Below are 15611 nucleotides of genomic sequence, written 5' to 3'. Positions count from 1 at the left end.
AGCTGCAAGAGCCCCAGTGATGCACACAGAGAGAGAAAACAAGCCGCACCTACAGATCTGCAGTTTGGCTCAGATGTGGAGACCACAAAGCGGACAAATTAAAACTTAAAAATGAAGCTCTTTTCATCAGAGATGATAGAAAGGCCAACAACATTTGTGCACAGTCTGTGAAGAGAGGTGATGAAAACAAACCCAGGGCCACAGTCGACTGGCCGGGCTGCCGGTATCTGGGCTAGGAGGGCAGGGTCCTGCTTCAACCGCAAGAATGCACATTTAAACCATCATAAAGGGCCAGGTAACAGCCAAGACAGACCCTACTAGGCCTTGACATCTGGTGTTTATGATCCATGGAAGTACAATTTCTGTAACATTTATGCTTGGGTTAGGTCTGAAATACCATACTGATAACAGTGCTGTGTTTGACGCCTAAGATCAGAATCATAACAGTATCTGCTCCTTTGGGGAAGAGAGAGAATGTGTATAGTATAAGCCTTGGGATCAGAACCGAGGCAAGAAAAGCAATGATGAAATTCTCCAAGGTGGCTGCAAAAACAGTAATGCTAATAAAGCATGCACGATGGCTAATCTAATTCACTGGCAAATCTGGTCCCAGGCCAGCTTATGAAAATGTTGACTGAGCCTGGCTCTTTGTTGGAAATAAATGCTTCTAAGATGCTTTCATTTTCATCCTTTGCTAATAGGAACAAATGGCTTTAAGGATAGCCAACTGTTATGTGGACAAAATGGGTCATGACGCTCGTCGTTAGAGGAAAAAACAAGGCTCTGCTCATGGACATTCAACTCTATTCTCCTGCAGAGGACAGACAGTGACATCTCTAGTGAGCCAGCTGTAGTGACTGCAGATCTGAAAACCCAGAAGCCTGTTTTCTTTAGCACCACTTGGGCAGGTTGATAGCTGTAAAAAGCAATTCTTCCTGGCTCTAGGTTTAGAAAGGAAGAAAAGCAGGATCCTGGCAGAAATAGGCTCTTTTGGACCTGCTCCTTTCCTTGGGGGCCATTAGGAATATTCTCAGACTCTGAGGAAGGGTTTTGGGTTGATACTTTTAATACACCCCACAAATATAAGGGGGTGGAAAATTCTTCCATCATCACTTTTGATCACCATCTAGAAACACTGAATTGCTGTGAGGCTGTCTTTCCTAGATTTTTTTTTTGCCACTAATAACTCTTTGATAAAATATTTTATGTAACTATGTCACTAAATATGGTCTTCCACAATGGCTCAGTGGGTAAAGAATCTGCCTGCAGTGTAGAAGACACAGGTTCGATCCCTGGGTCAGGAAGACCCCCTGGAGATGGGAATGGCAACCCACTCCAGCATTCTTGCCTGGAAAATCCCATAGACAGAGAAGCCCAGTGGGCTACAGTCCATGGGGTGGGGTTGCAAAGAGTCGGACACAACTGAGCACAAAAACTCATAGTCATAATTCATGTTACTAAATACTCAATAAAGAGAACCAAATACTCATCAAATACTTATCAAAAGATCTGGCTTTTCAAGTAAGTTTCCCCAAGTTCCTCTCCTCAAAGTTTTTACAGAATATTCCTTTTATAAAATGTTCCACCATGACATTTCCAGGTTCCCAGTAATCATATAATTATCTTCATTACTTGCTCCAAAGTCTGGAATATCTTTGAGCCTTGAACATACTGTAAGTTCCCGTTTGGTCTGGGAAAGTGCTCATAAATTGGAGATCGACGTCCCCGTGGAAGTAATAATTTGGTAGGCAAGGGGTAAGATGTTGCCACTTCTTCTCCAAAGGAAACTATTTGTCTCTGCAGAGCTGAGGACATGATTCAGCTTTGCTGGTCCCAGCCCCTGGGGCCTTTTGAAAGTACAGTCCCATCTCCAGGGATTTGCCATCAAGAGAAATTTTGTGGAATCACATGGAGTAATTTAGCACTTAGCAACTTTTGCAAAATCCCACACCAATCATAAAAGTTGGCTCAGCTGCACAAATTGGATAAAACTCCTAACAAGCAGTAGTAATAAAAATAAAAGAAGGAGAACTTGGCATTCAGCCTCAAGGAGAAAACCCACCTACTTCCCACAGAAATGCCCTCTAGCACAGAAGGTGATGTATAAACTTTGCAAACATCAGTTTGTTCAAAGCCTACATCTGAACTTTGTTCTCATAAGCCAAGGTGAAAAAAAACCCAGATGTTTGTATAAAAATATCATCATTTTATTACATTCCACACAATACATTTTCAAATAGTTTTCAACGTCCACAAGGTATTTTGACACACAGGCAACTGAGCAATGCAAGAGATGTCACAGTTATAGGGCAAGGGGATAAGAATAGGAAGTAAAAATCTTTAAGTTTTCTTGTTTTGCTGTTGTTCTTTGGTAATTTTCGATTATTTATGTGTTTGCTTGCCTGCTAGCTTCATTTTTAAAGACACAGTCTTCTTAAAGGTGGGGTATCAACCTCAGAAATATTACTGGATTTCCTATCCTATTCTGGCGTTAATCCCAAAAATGTGGGACAAGGGAAAAGATAATTTACTTTCAGCATTCTGTTTTGTCAATGGCAATGCTATGATCCTGTTTTTCTTTCTTCTGCCTTCATAGGCAATTAAGGGATAGCAATTGCTAGCATAATACCAAGAAAGGGATTTTTTCACCCCAGAGATAAGGGTTTCCCTCCTGGAACTGTTAACATGAAAGCTCTACTAAGGCAAAAACTTTACCAGCCCGAGCTAGACCTTCCTTTCATTCATTTATTTTTTAATAGTTGCTATCATCTCTTTGTCTTCTGAGAAGCAACACTAAACATGCATGCATGCATTCACCTGTCCAGTCTACTTTTTTTTTTAGAAGACAGGGACCCTTCCCTTCCTCCATGAAATACAGAATTTTGCTTTTTAAAGCTGCAAGGCATGACATTATAGAAGAGCTGCCCTTTTAGCATAGTACCTGGATAATACTATGAAAGTTGCTGGGGCCGAGAGAGTGGAGAGAGACAGAGAGAGAGAGGTGTGACATCCCCAGCTGAAGTGCATTATGGGATTCACAGAGATTTGAGCAGTCTCATATTCTCAACGACAGCATGTACATAAAGATGACGCCACCATGGGGCATCAGATAAAGATACAGCAAATTCACAAAGTTGTTGTCATCTTCTTTTAAAGAAGGGAAATCCTCAAGGGTGTATGGTAACTCAGACAGTTGCTACACTGGCCGGAATTCCCAGGTGTAATTTCCCGACACCATGCTTCCATGAGGTGCCTATAGGGATGTCAATCACTTCAAGGGAACGCCTGGCCCCAAACACATCACTGGATACGGACACCTGAGATAAAAAGCCCTCAGTGATGGGCATGAAAGTCATTGTAAGGTATCCATGGTATCCTGCCACCCCTCCTCTCTCTCCCCATCTTTCTTTCTCCATCTTCAGCTGGGGTAAGACACTTCTTGAAATCTCAAGGTAGCTCATGCTCTAGCCTTTCATCTTTTTTTTTCTTGGCAGGGCTGCCGTGGTTGAGACAGACTAGCTCTTTGAAATAGAGTAAGAGTGGGAGAGCACCATTCTTTCAGGAGGATGAAACAAACCAGATGCGAAAGTTGAGGGTGCATGTGTTGGAGGGACCTATGTGAATATTCCAAAAGAATTCAAATCTCTCTCCCGCAAGCAGCCAAAAAAAAAAAAAAAAATCATCAGTATTTTGTTCTCAGAAGGTACCTAGAGGCTTTCAGCCCAGGCAACCATCTTTGGAGAGAATCTTACACTTCCCCAGTGGATTCCTAGCAGGTAGGTGAGAAATAAACACCCCCAAGCCTAAGCCCCAGTACACTGAGAATCTCGTTAAAATATGAATTTTCTATCAATGAAATTGACTGCATTATTGAATCTATCCTTCGTACAATATAATTAGGCAATTTATCTCTAATATCCCTCTCCCTGCGTTGCTTAGAGAGGACAAATGGGCAGCAATGGATTTATCTTCCTTATACCTTCTCCTGACGATACAGTAACATCTGGAAATGCCAGGCCAGCCTATGAGGGTGTATTTACCAGATGCTATGAATGCTTTAAGGGGTAGCACATTTAGTACATTTAAACAAATGGTAACTTTTTATTCTCTCATAATATTCAAATAAGTCAGGGGAACAGCCTTATATTTTAGTGGCTATAGATTCAGGCACACGTTAACACCATGAAAGGAAAACAAATGACCCCCTTCCCCCCATACTTTACAAATGCTATTAGCCAAGATCCATATGATACCAAAGAATACACTTTTTTAACCTTCTTACTCCACCCCAACCCCCAGTGGGCAGAATGGACCCCCTGGGGTGAGGTGTGTGTGTTGTTTTTTTCAATCCTTCCTTCTCCACTTCCTCGTGCTCTCAACAGGCTACTGCTTTTCCTACATCAGTCTCAGATTGGTTATTCTCTATGACTTATTCCAAGATTGGACTTAACTGATAAAAGCTAAACATTCATTATGAGCTTCTCTTTTATAAGGCAACATGAGACAAATCTGCTTCAGGGCTGGAAGTAAGAGATGGTTCCACAGGCACCCAATGGCTGTTACTGTGTAACTTCAGAGACACCCCAGATGGGACTAGCTAGGGGTCATGTCTGGTCTGAGTGCAGGGGGAGAACCTTCCTCTTGGGGCAGGTGGGTGGGGCCTGGGGACAGGGATGGGCGGGGCCACATGTCTGCTGGGGTGGCCTCTCGTTTTAGGTACCTGGAGATGACAATGGTAAGCCAACAGAAACCCAGCCAGAGCTAGATAAGGCAACAAAAAGCTTCAATCTCTTCTCCAAGTAAACAGAGCTAGTACAGTATATTATTTTCTGGAACATGTACCCCCGGAGAAGTAACACAAGAGTTAAAGGGGGACCTCTCTGAACACACTCACACACTCCCCCCCACCCCCGTGAGCCAGTCTCTCTCTCACACCCACGCACACACAGAGCTATTCACAGGCGCAAATGTATACTATGTACAAACACACAGATCCGGGTTTCCCCTCAAGTCTCCTGGCAGGCTGCCCACCAGAGAGGAGGGATGGGCTAAGGCAAGGGGAGAAAACAAGGAACCAGTCTCTGGGAGGAAAACAGCTGAGCCGCGAGTGGTGAGGTGCTTAGGGGCGTGTCTCTTCTCGTATTCCAAGATGCAGCATTGTAGAGTTGGGGTTGGGCGGTTTGGAATCAACAAAAGGAAAACAAACAAAAGAACTCGAGGAGAATGGTCGGGATGGATACGAGCGCACAGGGTTTGGGCCCAGAGACAGAGCTGTCTGAGCGTTCACACAGAGACTAGGCGAGGAGGAAAAAGTGCAAAATCGAGGCAACGTGTTTGCAGTCTTTCTTGTTTGATTTGGGCGCGGTCCTTGCTTCGGCCCTCAGCAGTGCGAGCTGCGGTCTTGCTCTAGCTTAATGGTTAGGGTGGGTTCCACCGCCAGAGGGGCCCCGTTGGTGTAGTGGGAGGTTTTGTAGGTGATGGAGTGATCGGTCTTCTTGGCCGCATAGCGGAACCGGTGGTAGTGGAGCACCAGGGCCAGCGCGACGGAGACCAGCACCAGCACGGCGCCCCCGGCGGCCATAACGTAATACCAGTAGGCTGGGATGGGCTGCACGGGCACCGTGTCCACTGTGGGCTCGGTCCCCGGTAGGAGGGTGCCCCCTGGTGGAGAGACACAGAAGAGTGTTGCTAGGCTGAGAGCATGCAGACTAATCCAAAAATTAATTTAAAAAAAAGAAGAGAAACACACACATGCTTTGGAGTGGATAGGGAAGGGGACAGGGGAACAAGATGGTGCCGAGTATTTAGGGTGGGCCAAGCACTTTTCAGTGATTGATATTACTTCCTACTTACAACCCTATCAGGTAGGTACTCTCAGACCTATTTTACAGATGAGGAAATAGAGGCTCAGAGAGGTTAAATGAATGGTTATACAGCAAGTAAGTGGTAAGTATTGCATTCAACCAAGAGCTGTATGATTCCAAAAGTCTTTTCTTCTTTCTGTCAAACTACAATACTCTATAATATGTAGAAGCATTATGATTCTCACACACACACACGCATACACACAGGAATACATGCAAGTGATGTTAAAATGACTTCTGGGATTCCACAGGACTGATTCTCCGAATGGGTGCAAATAACAATATTTGGTCTGGCTGGCCAGCATTCTCAAACAATGTATTAATTAGGCTGGCTAGACTTGAAGGGGAATTCCACTTTGGTTTGCCAAGGCTTCCATGCCCACTGAAATCAGCCTGGTCTTGTCTAAACAGGTCAATTACCACTGTCAAGCAATGACTAACACATCTTCATTTTTTAATTGAATGGAGGATTTAAAAAGCTGATTGGAAGGATGTTGCAACCAAAAAATGTGGGTGCAAAACGATAGTAGGTATGTGAGAGTGACAGTGAGTAAGTGAGAGCAAAGGGAGGGAGAACATTCTAATCACGGAAAAGACAGAGGAGGGAAGAGAAGCTAGCAGAGGATTTACAAGGCAACCACATTCACTGGCCAGCCTCTGGTTGCCATGGAGATGATGTCGTAGATTTAAGCCCAGGGTAACTCTGGGGAAAGACTGGCTGGAGTCCCATTTAATGCAAAACAGTGCTACAACTTTATTCTCCCAACGATTTACATCAGATGAGAATCTGGCCCAAATGGGACTAGGAGCTTTTGAGCTTGCCAAAACCAGACATGATCTTTACTTCTGAAAAATGATGTATGCTTAACCTATGAAAAATTCCTCCCTAGCTGCTTACATCAAGTAGAGGTGGCCAGAAAGATGTGTTCTCTCTATCGGTGGAATACTCCAGGTGGGAGCCACGGTGGTGGGGAAGGAGGTGCTGCTGCATTCTCCTTGTACCATTGGTCCTACCCTCGGGGTGCATCTCTGCTCAAGACGCAGACAAGGCTCATTGATATTTTCATGCCTCCTTCATGAGACATGGAGCTCCTCAAGCAGAAGCACTCGCTCTCATCCTGGTTTCTACCTCAGGGTATATATGCACCAAGAAGGCTCTCCATAAATGCTTGTGATTAAAAGACCGAACTGAGGTGAAGACTCCAATTTCTGAGTCAGTGTTTGCCGACTCCTGCAGCCCGAACCCCGGAGCAGCTCTCTTTGATTTGAGGGATAGCTGAGGGGTGAATCAGACCTTCTGATGCCTTCTCAGAAGTGTTAGAAAAATGAGAGCATTTTTCTTGAAAAATCTTTCAGAGCCTGTCCACTTTCCCAGCTCTTAATCACTGACTTCTCTAGTTTTAGGGAATCCCCTTGTGCTAGGGTACAGGGTTTGTCGGTGCCTCTGAGCCCATCGGAAGTGCCACAGGGTTGGGAGGAGCTATGACAAGGATGTGTCACCCAGCATACACCCTGGCAGCTGCAGACGCTGCCCCTGGGGTGGAAAGGATCCCAGAATCCCATGGTCACCACCATGCCCCCTTTTACACTGTCTTCTTCCTTACCTCCTCCTCTATTTGTGTTTACTCCCAGACCATTTCCACCTTTTAATAATTTCATTACTGTAGCTGAGAAAGCTCCCTCCCTCCAACCCTTCTCCCCTCCCTCCCTCCCTCTTTTTGTGATCATATTGAAAATTATGCACAGGAACAGAAAGAGAAAGCAAGGCACTGAAAACGGCTCCTTGAAATGGCCAGCTCGTGAGTCACAGAGATGTGGTGTCAACTCATTATTCAGGTCACCAAGAGTATCTGCTGCCTGGCAACCATCCTGCCGTTGGATTTTCATGTGGGCTCAGAAGAACGCACGAGAAACAACAAAGTGTGCAGAGATGGGCTCCAGGTTCCTCCGGGCCACCTGCCTCTCCCCAAAGGCTGTCCTCGGGTCTGCCTCTGATTTCCATTTGGCTCCACAGTGAGACCCACCCTCTAATGAGGCTGCAGCTCAGCCATGAGGGGAAAGGAAGGCGGTAAGTCCACAGGGATTAACTCCCCCTCTGAAGCGCCTGACCAGATCACAAAGCAGGAGCACTCATTTTTGTCAAGCATAAAACAGTCACAACGGCTCTCGTCCCCACCATCACCACACAGTCTCAGTTCAAAAAGCTGCTTTTCTTCAGCCACAATGCTGATTCTCAGCACTAAATACACTGCCTCATCTCCCACCCCCAGGGCTCAACACGCTGGGGCTGAGGCCTTCTTCACTTGACTCCTAAAATGTTGCTTATGATATCCCCAAAGCTGGGGCACAGTGGGGAGGATCTAGGGGACAGTAGAGAACCCGCCTGCCAAAGATAGAGACATAAAAGACTCAGGTTCAATCCCTGGGTCAGGAAGATCCCCTGGAGGAGGGCATGGCAACCCACTCCAGTATTCTTGCCTGGAGAATGCCATGGACAGAGGAGCCTGGTGAACTACCAGTCCATGGAGTTGCATAGAGTCAGATATGACTGTAGCGACTGAGCACTAGAGAAGAAGTCACGTTATGTGGGTTACAGATTCAGAATCAGAGCTAGATCCCCGGCCTCAAGTTCTGCTCTGCTCTGGAAGACAAACTCCACTTTATCATAAAACTTTCCTCCCATTTCCTGCTAATACTCCCCTCCCCAGAAATGATCGCCATGTAGAAAATTTTAGTGACAGAAGCCATTTGGTGGACGACATCATATTGGCTCCTTAAACATTTTCCCTGGACATTTGTTTGGAGAAATGAGAAAATAAACTATGTGAATTTGTGTTTTTAATGTTAAGGCAGTCAGAAAAGAGAGGATACAGCTAACAGTCCTCCTCTCATCCCCCTCAGGCAATTTTTGATGACCTGCAGTTGGGGGCCAGAGTTTCTTAGGACCTTCTCCAGCTAAGGAGACTCAACTCCCATAGGCCGCTATTTTAGAATCTGGCTCTGTGGCAGTCTTCAAGGGCTGTATGCTAATGAGGCTGTGGTCTGCCAGCCAGAGAAAAGGAAGGTCAATAGGGGTTAAGTCCTCTTCCAGAGCACCTTCCTAGATAAGAGCAGCAATCCCAGGAATGTTGGATGGATGGGTGGATAGATGGGGGAGGGGGGTGGAGGGTGGATAGATGAACAAATGAATAGCTGAATAGAGGAATGCACGTTGGACCAACATTCAGACTTCCTTGAAAAAACCTTGATGACCTAATGGTACTTCACAGAATAGTTATTCTGGGAAAGTGTTAGATTCTGTTAGCTCATACCATGCCTCTACGTTAAAATGCAAAAAGGTGCCCCCTTCGGGCAGATGCTGGTAAGTGGCTGCATTTTAGCCCCACTTGCCCCCTCAGCCATATGAGATGCCCGGGCCATTGCTTCACAACTCAGGAGCTGGAGACATGTCCCCCAGGATGGGAGAAAAAACGTAGGTGACTTCAACTTTGTCCAACACTGGTGATGTGCTCACCTGAAGAGTCCCTTTGATTCTTCAAACTTCCCCCACGTACTCACAGACTTTGATTTCCCCCCAACTGAAAGATGCTTTCAATGCCTGTTCTACTTTTCATGAATTTCCACCTTCTAGTTCTGTATATGGTTTTCTTGTCGTGTAAGATAATGAGAAATAGAAATTTAAATAGTCAATAACTCCAAGTGTATTTGCAAGGTTGAGTAGGCTTCCACCTGTAAAAGTTCTGCACCCCCTGGATAAAGGGGTGGTGTGAAGGTGGAGAATTTAAATTCTGAGAAACAGTATATTCTAAGAAGCCCTGCACGGGAGGATAACACATTTGATCTTAGCCAAAAGGCCGAGAAGCGATATGGGAATATAACAAAAAAAAAAATTACACAGTAGGTAGGTTCTTTCCACTCCTGTTGTGCAAACAGGGTTACTGAATTAATAAGCAACTGGGAAATGTGAGCATAACTACTGCTGTAATGAGTGGAGACTTCCTGGGTGCCAGGCATTGGACTACTTATCATCTTTATTCTTCATGACTCTCAGGTGGGAAAGTGGAGAACCTGAGAGGCTAAGTGACTTTCTCCTGGTTTTGCCTGGAGGAAAACTGAGGAGGAGGATGAGGGCAGCACACAGTGGAACCCGAGAGATGACCCAGAGCTTTCGGAGGAAGCACACGCGGCTGGGAAGCGGCGGCGTCAGGACTGGAAGCACGTGGACCAAATCCTCCGCCCGTGCTGGAACCCAGGGTTAAGCAAACGAAATCTGGCTCTCAGCCTATTTCTGTACATTTTGGAACACAGCCACCCTCATCACATGTGGCTTATGGCTGCCTTTGTGCTACAGACGCAGTGAGTCCCAGCCACACAGAGTGTCATAGAGCCCAGCATGTTCGCTATCTGTCCACTGACAGAAAAAGTGTGCAGACTCTGTTCTAACCACGTGGGGTGGAACAGGAATCAGACCTCTCCCTTTCTGCTTCTTTCTTCTGTCTGAACCTGTCTGCGGATTGTCTCAGTCAAATTCTCACTGAATCACCAAAAAGCGAAAACATCTCCTGCAGCTAAGTTTATGAAATGTCCTCCGGACCTGGAGGAGTCACCCAGGTTTCCCAGAGAAATGTTTCAAAAAGTACCTAATGTAAATCATCTCTCTTGGAAGGGAAAAAAAGGTTCATTGCAGAACTGTTTCAGGCCTGGCCTGTCTGCAGTCTTACATGTGTAGGTTGAAAACGAAGAGCTGGAGAAGGGGCATTTCAGTTAAAACATTTATTTAATTTGTGAGATTAAACAAACAAAAGAGAAAGCTGGCTTCTCTGGAGAAGTTTATAGAAGAGGGTCGAAAAACGTGGTCACGCCCACCGATCTGTTTGGAAGAAGAATGTAGAAGCATAAAATCTCCCTGTGAAATGGCTCTCCATTTGCCTTGCACTCAGTGTGTGTGTGTGGGGGGTCATTGGGAGATTTCCACTCAGTTAGTAGGAATGCTGCTGCCTGCCCCCCACATCTGTCTAAGACACCTCTAAACCCAGGTCCGTGGCTGCCTGAAGTCTGAACACTTGTCCTCTCTTTGGTGGGACTTAGATTACTTCTTTTAAATTAAGGCTTGTCCTTTCTTTCCTGGAGAGAGGAAAAGTCAGTGAAAAAACTTTTCTTCTCCCCTTAGAGAAACCGATGTTGGTGGCGGTTTAGAGGAATGGTAAACTTGCAGGGCGATGGGTCAGGCCTCTGCAGCTCGAACCTCACAAAGGATGCCTTGGCGTCCCCTCAGGCAGCAGCAGCAGCCGTGCCGTTAGCGGTTCACACGCATCTCATCTCCAGGCTCCCCAGCTCAGCAACACCTAGCTCTGATCTGGCAGCTGGGGACTTCAGGGGGAGGGGGCCAAGGAGAAGCAGTCACACCCCACAGCTGCCTATCTGGAGCCCTGGCAGGGGTTGGGAATACTTCCCTGCCTTTCATCAGAGGATTACGGTGAGAATGCCATTTAACTCGCACTGCGTCTTGCGAGTGCTTCTAGTCAAGACAGCTGTGGGAGAAAGGGATGCCAGAGAGAGAGGGAATTTGAGGCTCATCCCAGGTCTTGTGCCCTGGCATAGTGGGCATTACACTGGGGAGCAAAGTCTCAGGGAGGCAGCCCATTGGTAGATCAACCGGGGATGAGGGCAGGAATGGAAAGATGGGGACGAGACATGGCCGTGATGGGCCAGTTGGTGTGAAATAAACAGACCTGAAAACCTGAGGCACAGGGTCAAACCCTAGGTCGCTGTCACTGCCCCAAAACGGGTCCCCTCTATGCCCAGGAGACAGCCTGTGCTGTCCTCTTTCTCCTGGTTTTACCTGGATGAAAACTGCAGAGGACTGCATGAAGTGAGGCCCGAGAGGTAGGGCCAGCAGCCCTCAGAGCTGGTCTGAGACATAGAACCCACGCTCACAGCTGTGAGCAGGAGCTACTGATGTTCCTCTTAGCACCCATCAGTGGCTGACGCAGCACTTTCGAATCCTTCACGCTCACTACCACCCGTGCCTGGGACTCCCATGGGTCTCTCTGCTCCCGCTTTGTTCAAAGCCCACAGCCTCTAACATGAACAAGAGCTCTTGCTTCCACTGCAACCTGCTAAAAATAACTACCTGGTAAACAACTACAGAACTCAGATTATGGGCTTCATATATTTTTGCTGGCTTCCTTATTATTCTTTTTACTCGTATTGAAAATAGAAAGCATTGGTTAAGAAAAAATAATCCATCACTTTAATTACACCACTTTTCAGTTCTCCACCTCCCTGCCCCCCTTTTACATACAGTTTTTCATTTGTTAAAGCTCAAATTCTAGAAAAAGATACATGATAGCACTATGTCTATAGCCACTGCTTTAAAAAAAAGAAAAAAAAGAAAAGCACACCCAGGCTACATTGTTTAGAACAACAGCAAAAAAGTCTTTTTAAACATCACATGACAACACAGCTTATTCATTCCATCTCCTCCTTGTCCCCTCTCTACATGGCTCTCTTTTTCAGCGTGGCTTGCTTCTCTTCACTACTGACTCATATCCTGATACACAATCAAAGCATATATACCAAGCAGAAAACACAAGGTGATTCGAATAAAAAGAAAATGTTCCATGGCAAGAGATGAGTAAGAGGCAGAAAATGAAAGACACTTCAAAATATAAAAGATCAAGACTATCTAATAAGCCTCAGTCCAGAAGCGACTTTTGTTGCATTGCCTTAAAGGTTTACCTAGTACACATTGGTCTCTCATAAAGAATGAGACTGCTTCTGTCTCATGGTAAATTTATAATGGAAAAGAAAAACAATCTACATTAAAAAAAAAAAACCATGCTAACAATATATGCCTGTTGTTAATAGGGTTTCACCATCAGCTTTCCATAGCCTGCTTGCCCAAACCTGATTTCTCTGTTTCTCTATTTGAGTGAACAGCCTAGTTTAATTCCCAAGGTATTCACTCTCCCGCCAAGACAAGGCTGCCACCACCCTGACCCGGAGAGGTCAGCGGGTTAGGTAGAGCAAATGTCCTCTTTCCTCTCCCAAATGGAAGGCTTTGCTCAAGTCAAAACACAGAGATGTCTACTGAAGTCAGAGGGGCTTCAGCCCAATAGAAGCCTCACTGGCCCTGGGTTCATCCGGCTACCAAGGCAGAGTTCCATGTAAAACTTGCCGACGCGATCGACACTGTCCATTCTCAATTCCCACCCTGCTCTTGACTCCTGAGCCAAGCCTCTGGAGTTTGGTTTCCTCCTTCCAATGATGTTTGTTATTTCCCAAGACCACAGCCGTGGGCCAATCCATGCCACTCAAGGGCTGCCTGTGCTTAAGCCCCAAACCAGCCCATCGGAAGCACACTGGAAATTCTTACCTTCGAGTCCCTAAGCCCTGTGTTTATTTTGGCTAAATGAGCACTGCATCTCTGAGGCTATTTTATTTATATATATATTTTACAAGAGAACATGACTGGCCTGTGAAGCCTCATGGTAAATACAGCCTCCGTGACAGCACATGTGCCCTGATTTGTTTATTCACTTACAGAAGCAAAGCACTTAGCCACTGAACTTGTCAGTCATGGACCCAGACATCCATGTTCACACAGCAGAGTGTCTGCCGTGGGGGCTGAAGGCCCTAACCAGCCTTTCCTGAGAGCTTTGAGTCTCAACAATCAAAAGTCACGTGAAACAACATAAGCAAGTTTACCCCCTTAGCATCAACATTACCTTGGGTCCCGAAAGTTAGGACTTGAATTCAACTGTAATCCAAGCCGTTCAGTTTTGATCTCAAGCTTTTCTTTCCGATACTTTTAGATTCGCGTTAACAGAAAAATCTCACACCCAAGGAGCACCAACACATGCACAGGAATACTCTTAATACTTGAAAAATGTGCAGTGGGGAGTGGGGATGGGGCTCAGGGAGGCCAGGAAGGGTGAGGGAGAAAGAAAAGATGTCCTAGATAGGTTTCCCATCCCCCATCCAGCTGCCCTCTCCCTCATCTACTGTCTTAGTGCTGTGGGTGATGAGTGGCAAATTGGGTGAGATGATTGGAAGTCAGAGAGCACATTTAGGTGGCAAACCAGGAATCCATCTCTGACCAGCCAGGAGCTGGACAGATTAATGAGAGCGAAGATAACGAGTCTAGACTTCAGATATAAAAATGACTTCCCTTATCTCTGAAATGCTGTCACCTGCACGGTTAAGGCCAGCCAATATAAACAGGGCACAGAAACCCTCGGGGTTGTTTGCATAAAGTTGGTTCTGTTATTAGGTGTGGGTGAGTGTTTCTGAGTGTGCTTATACACCCGGGCCAACTCATGGGAAGCATTTACAGAGTGGTTTCTAAATGCTTAGCACTGGAACCGGGTGGAAATGTTAGCAGTGTCAACCAAGAGGATTCCAAAGAGGGTGAGATGTGAAATACACTGCATTTTAGCACCCCCAAGTTTGGAGGTTAGCTTTCCCTCCTGGGATAAGGCAAGCATCCCACATTCCTCTCTCTTTGCTCTGTTCTCTATTTACTTTATTAGGGATAAAATGTCGCTTTCTATTTTTCAGTCCTGTGTTTCAAGTGCTCTAATTCCAGTCACCAAATGAGCCTCCTTCTTCCCTTAACCAGACACCATCTCCAGATTTCTGCAACCTTCTCCGCTTAGGACTGTCATTCCTCATGTCTTTCCCCTAACTTTCTTCCCTCACACAACTGTGTACCTTGCTGAGGGTTAATTGAGACCGCTGCCTTGGTGCCCTGTGACTGGAAAGAAACCATCTTTGGTGGAAAATAAATCACTGCCACCTCATTTCACTTTTAATTTACTACTGACTTTTTTCCTTTTTTTTGGTTCAGTCTCCCCACAGCCTCTCTTCTCACCATTCATGCATTTTCAGCCTCATTGCTCTCCATTGGACAATGCAAAGCTGAAAGGTTTATCTGTAACCTATTTGTCTCTATTATAGGTTTCTAAACTTTAATTAAACCGGAGACAGTGAGGCTCTCAAGTGCCCTTTCCCTGTATCTACCGGTGTTGCTGGCGCCATCTAGCGGTGAGAAGGTGTGGCATCTATTTTTCTCTTGGGAGCTTTGTCAAATCTGGAGGCTTATCGCCTCCGCCAAATTCACATCACATGGGAGGAAGGAAAAGGCATGCAGAAATTTTAAAATAACTTTTTTTTTTACCTTGAAAATCCTCACCTGCAAAAGCTGAGATGGGTTCTGGAAAAAAAAAAAATTGAATTAGATGAGAGGAATACATAAGGTGAACACAGTGTAGGATGAAGATGAGTTTCATCAAGCTTTTTCATACTATCCCACGAAAAGTCTCCCATGCCTGCCACAGGCTCTGGGTCTAACACATCATCGTCATGGGGGCCAGGTGGGAAAGATTCTCAAAGTTGCCTTGGAACAAAAAGTCCTTTATAGAGTAATGGGTCCCTGAAGCATTGTAATCAGTCACTTACCACTGATTACTTTCTCAGAGCCTGGATTAGTTTTAGATGCCCGGGGCCCCGAGAGTTGCCTGAAGGGACAAGGGCGGTCCCAGGTGCTTCTGACATCATCAGGCACACACACACCCGGGACCCATGTGCCAAGAAAAGCACTTGGTGAGTTATTACAGTCACTCTGCAGACTGAAAGTAGGTCTCCTTCCTTCTCAGGATTTCCTCTTGCTTTTGGGAATGTCCATGGCTCTGATGGGAGGTGGTCCATGGGGTGAACTAGGTGGCCTGGCTGCTCAGCACTTCT

The 15611-nt window shown here is 45.8% G+C and overlaps 1 protein-coding gene across 13 annotated transcripts in view; it reads right to left on the bottom strand.

Moving 5' to 3' along the window:
- The window catches only part of NRP2 (neuropilin 2), a 121423-nt gene that overhangs the window by 17271 nt on the left and 88541 nt on the right, over positions 1-15611 (bottom strand). For 3 of the 13 annotated variants that reach the window (XM_081577750.1, XM_081577752.1, XM_081577757.1), the window contains one exon: positions 15061-15081. The exons of 1 other annotated variant lie outside the window; for it this stretch is intronic. In XM_081577750.1, coding sequence (XP_081433876.1) covers positions 15061-15081 — 21 coding nt within the window. Of the gene's footprint in view, positions 1-2185; positions 5689-10622; positions 10735-15045; positions 15082-15611 lie in introns of those variants that run through there. 9 more of the 13 variants (XM_081577753.1, XM_081577755.1, XM_081577754.1 and 6 more) reach the window with 6 other exon arrangements.

This window comes from Giraffa tippelskirchi, chromosome 3, assembly GCF_054371585.1.
Source record: "Giraffa tippelskirchi isolate mGirTip1 chromosome 3, T2T-mGirTip1v1.2.pri, whole genome shotgun sequence".
Classification (NCBI taxonomy): Eukaryota; Metazoa; Chordata; class Mammalia; order Artiodactyla; family Giraffidae; genus Giraffa; species Giraffa tippelskirchi.
Note: the sequence above shows the minus strand (reverse complement) of the source record. Positions and strands in the feature narration are given on the sequence as shown.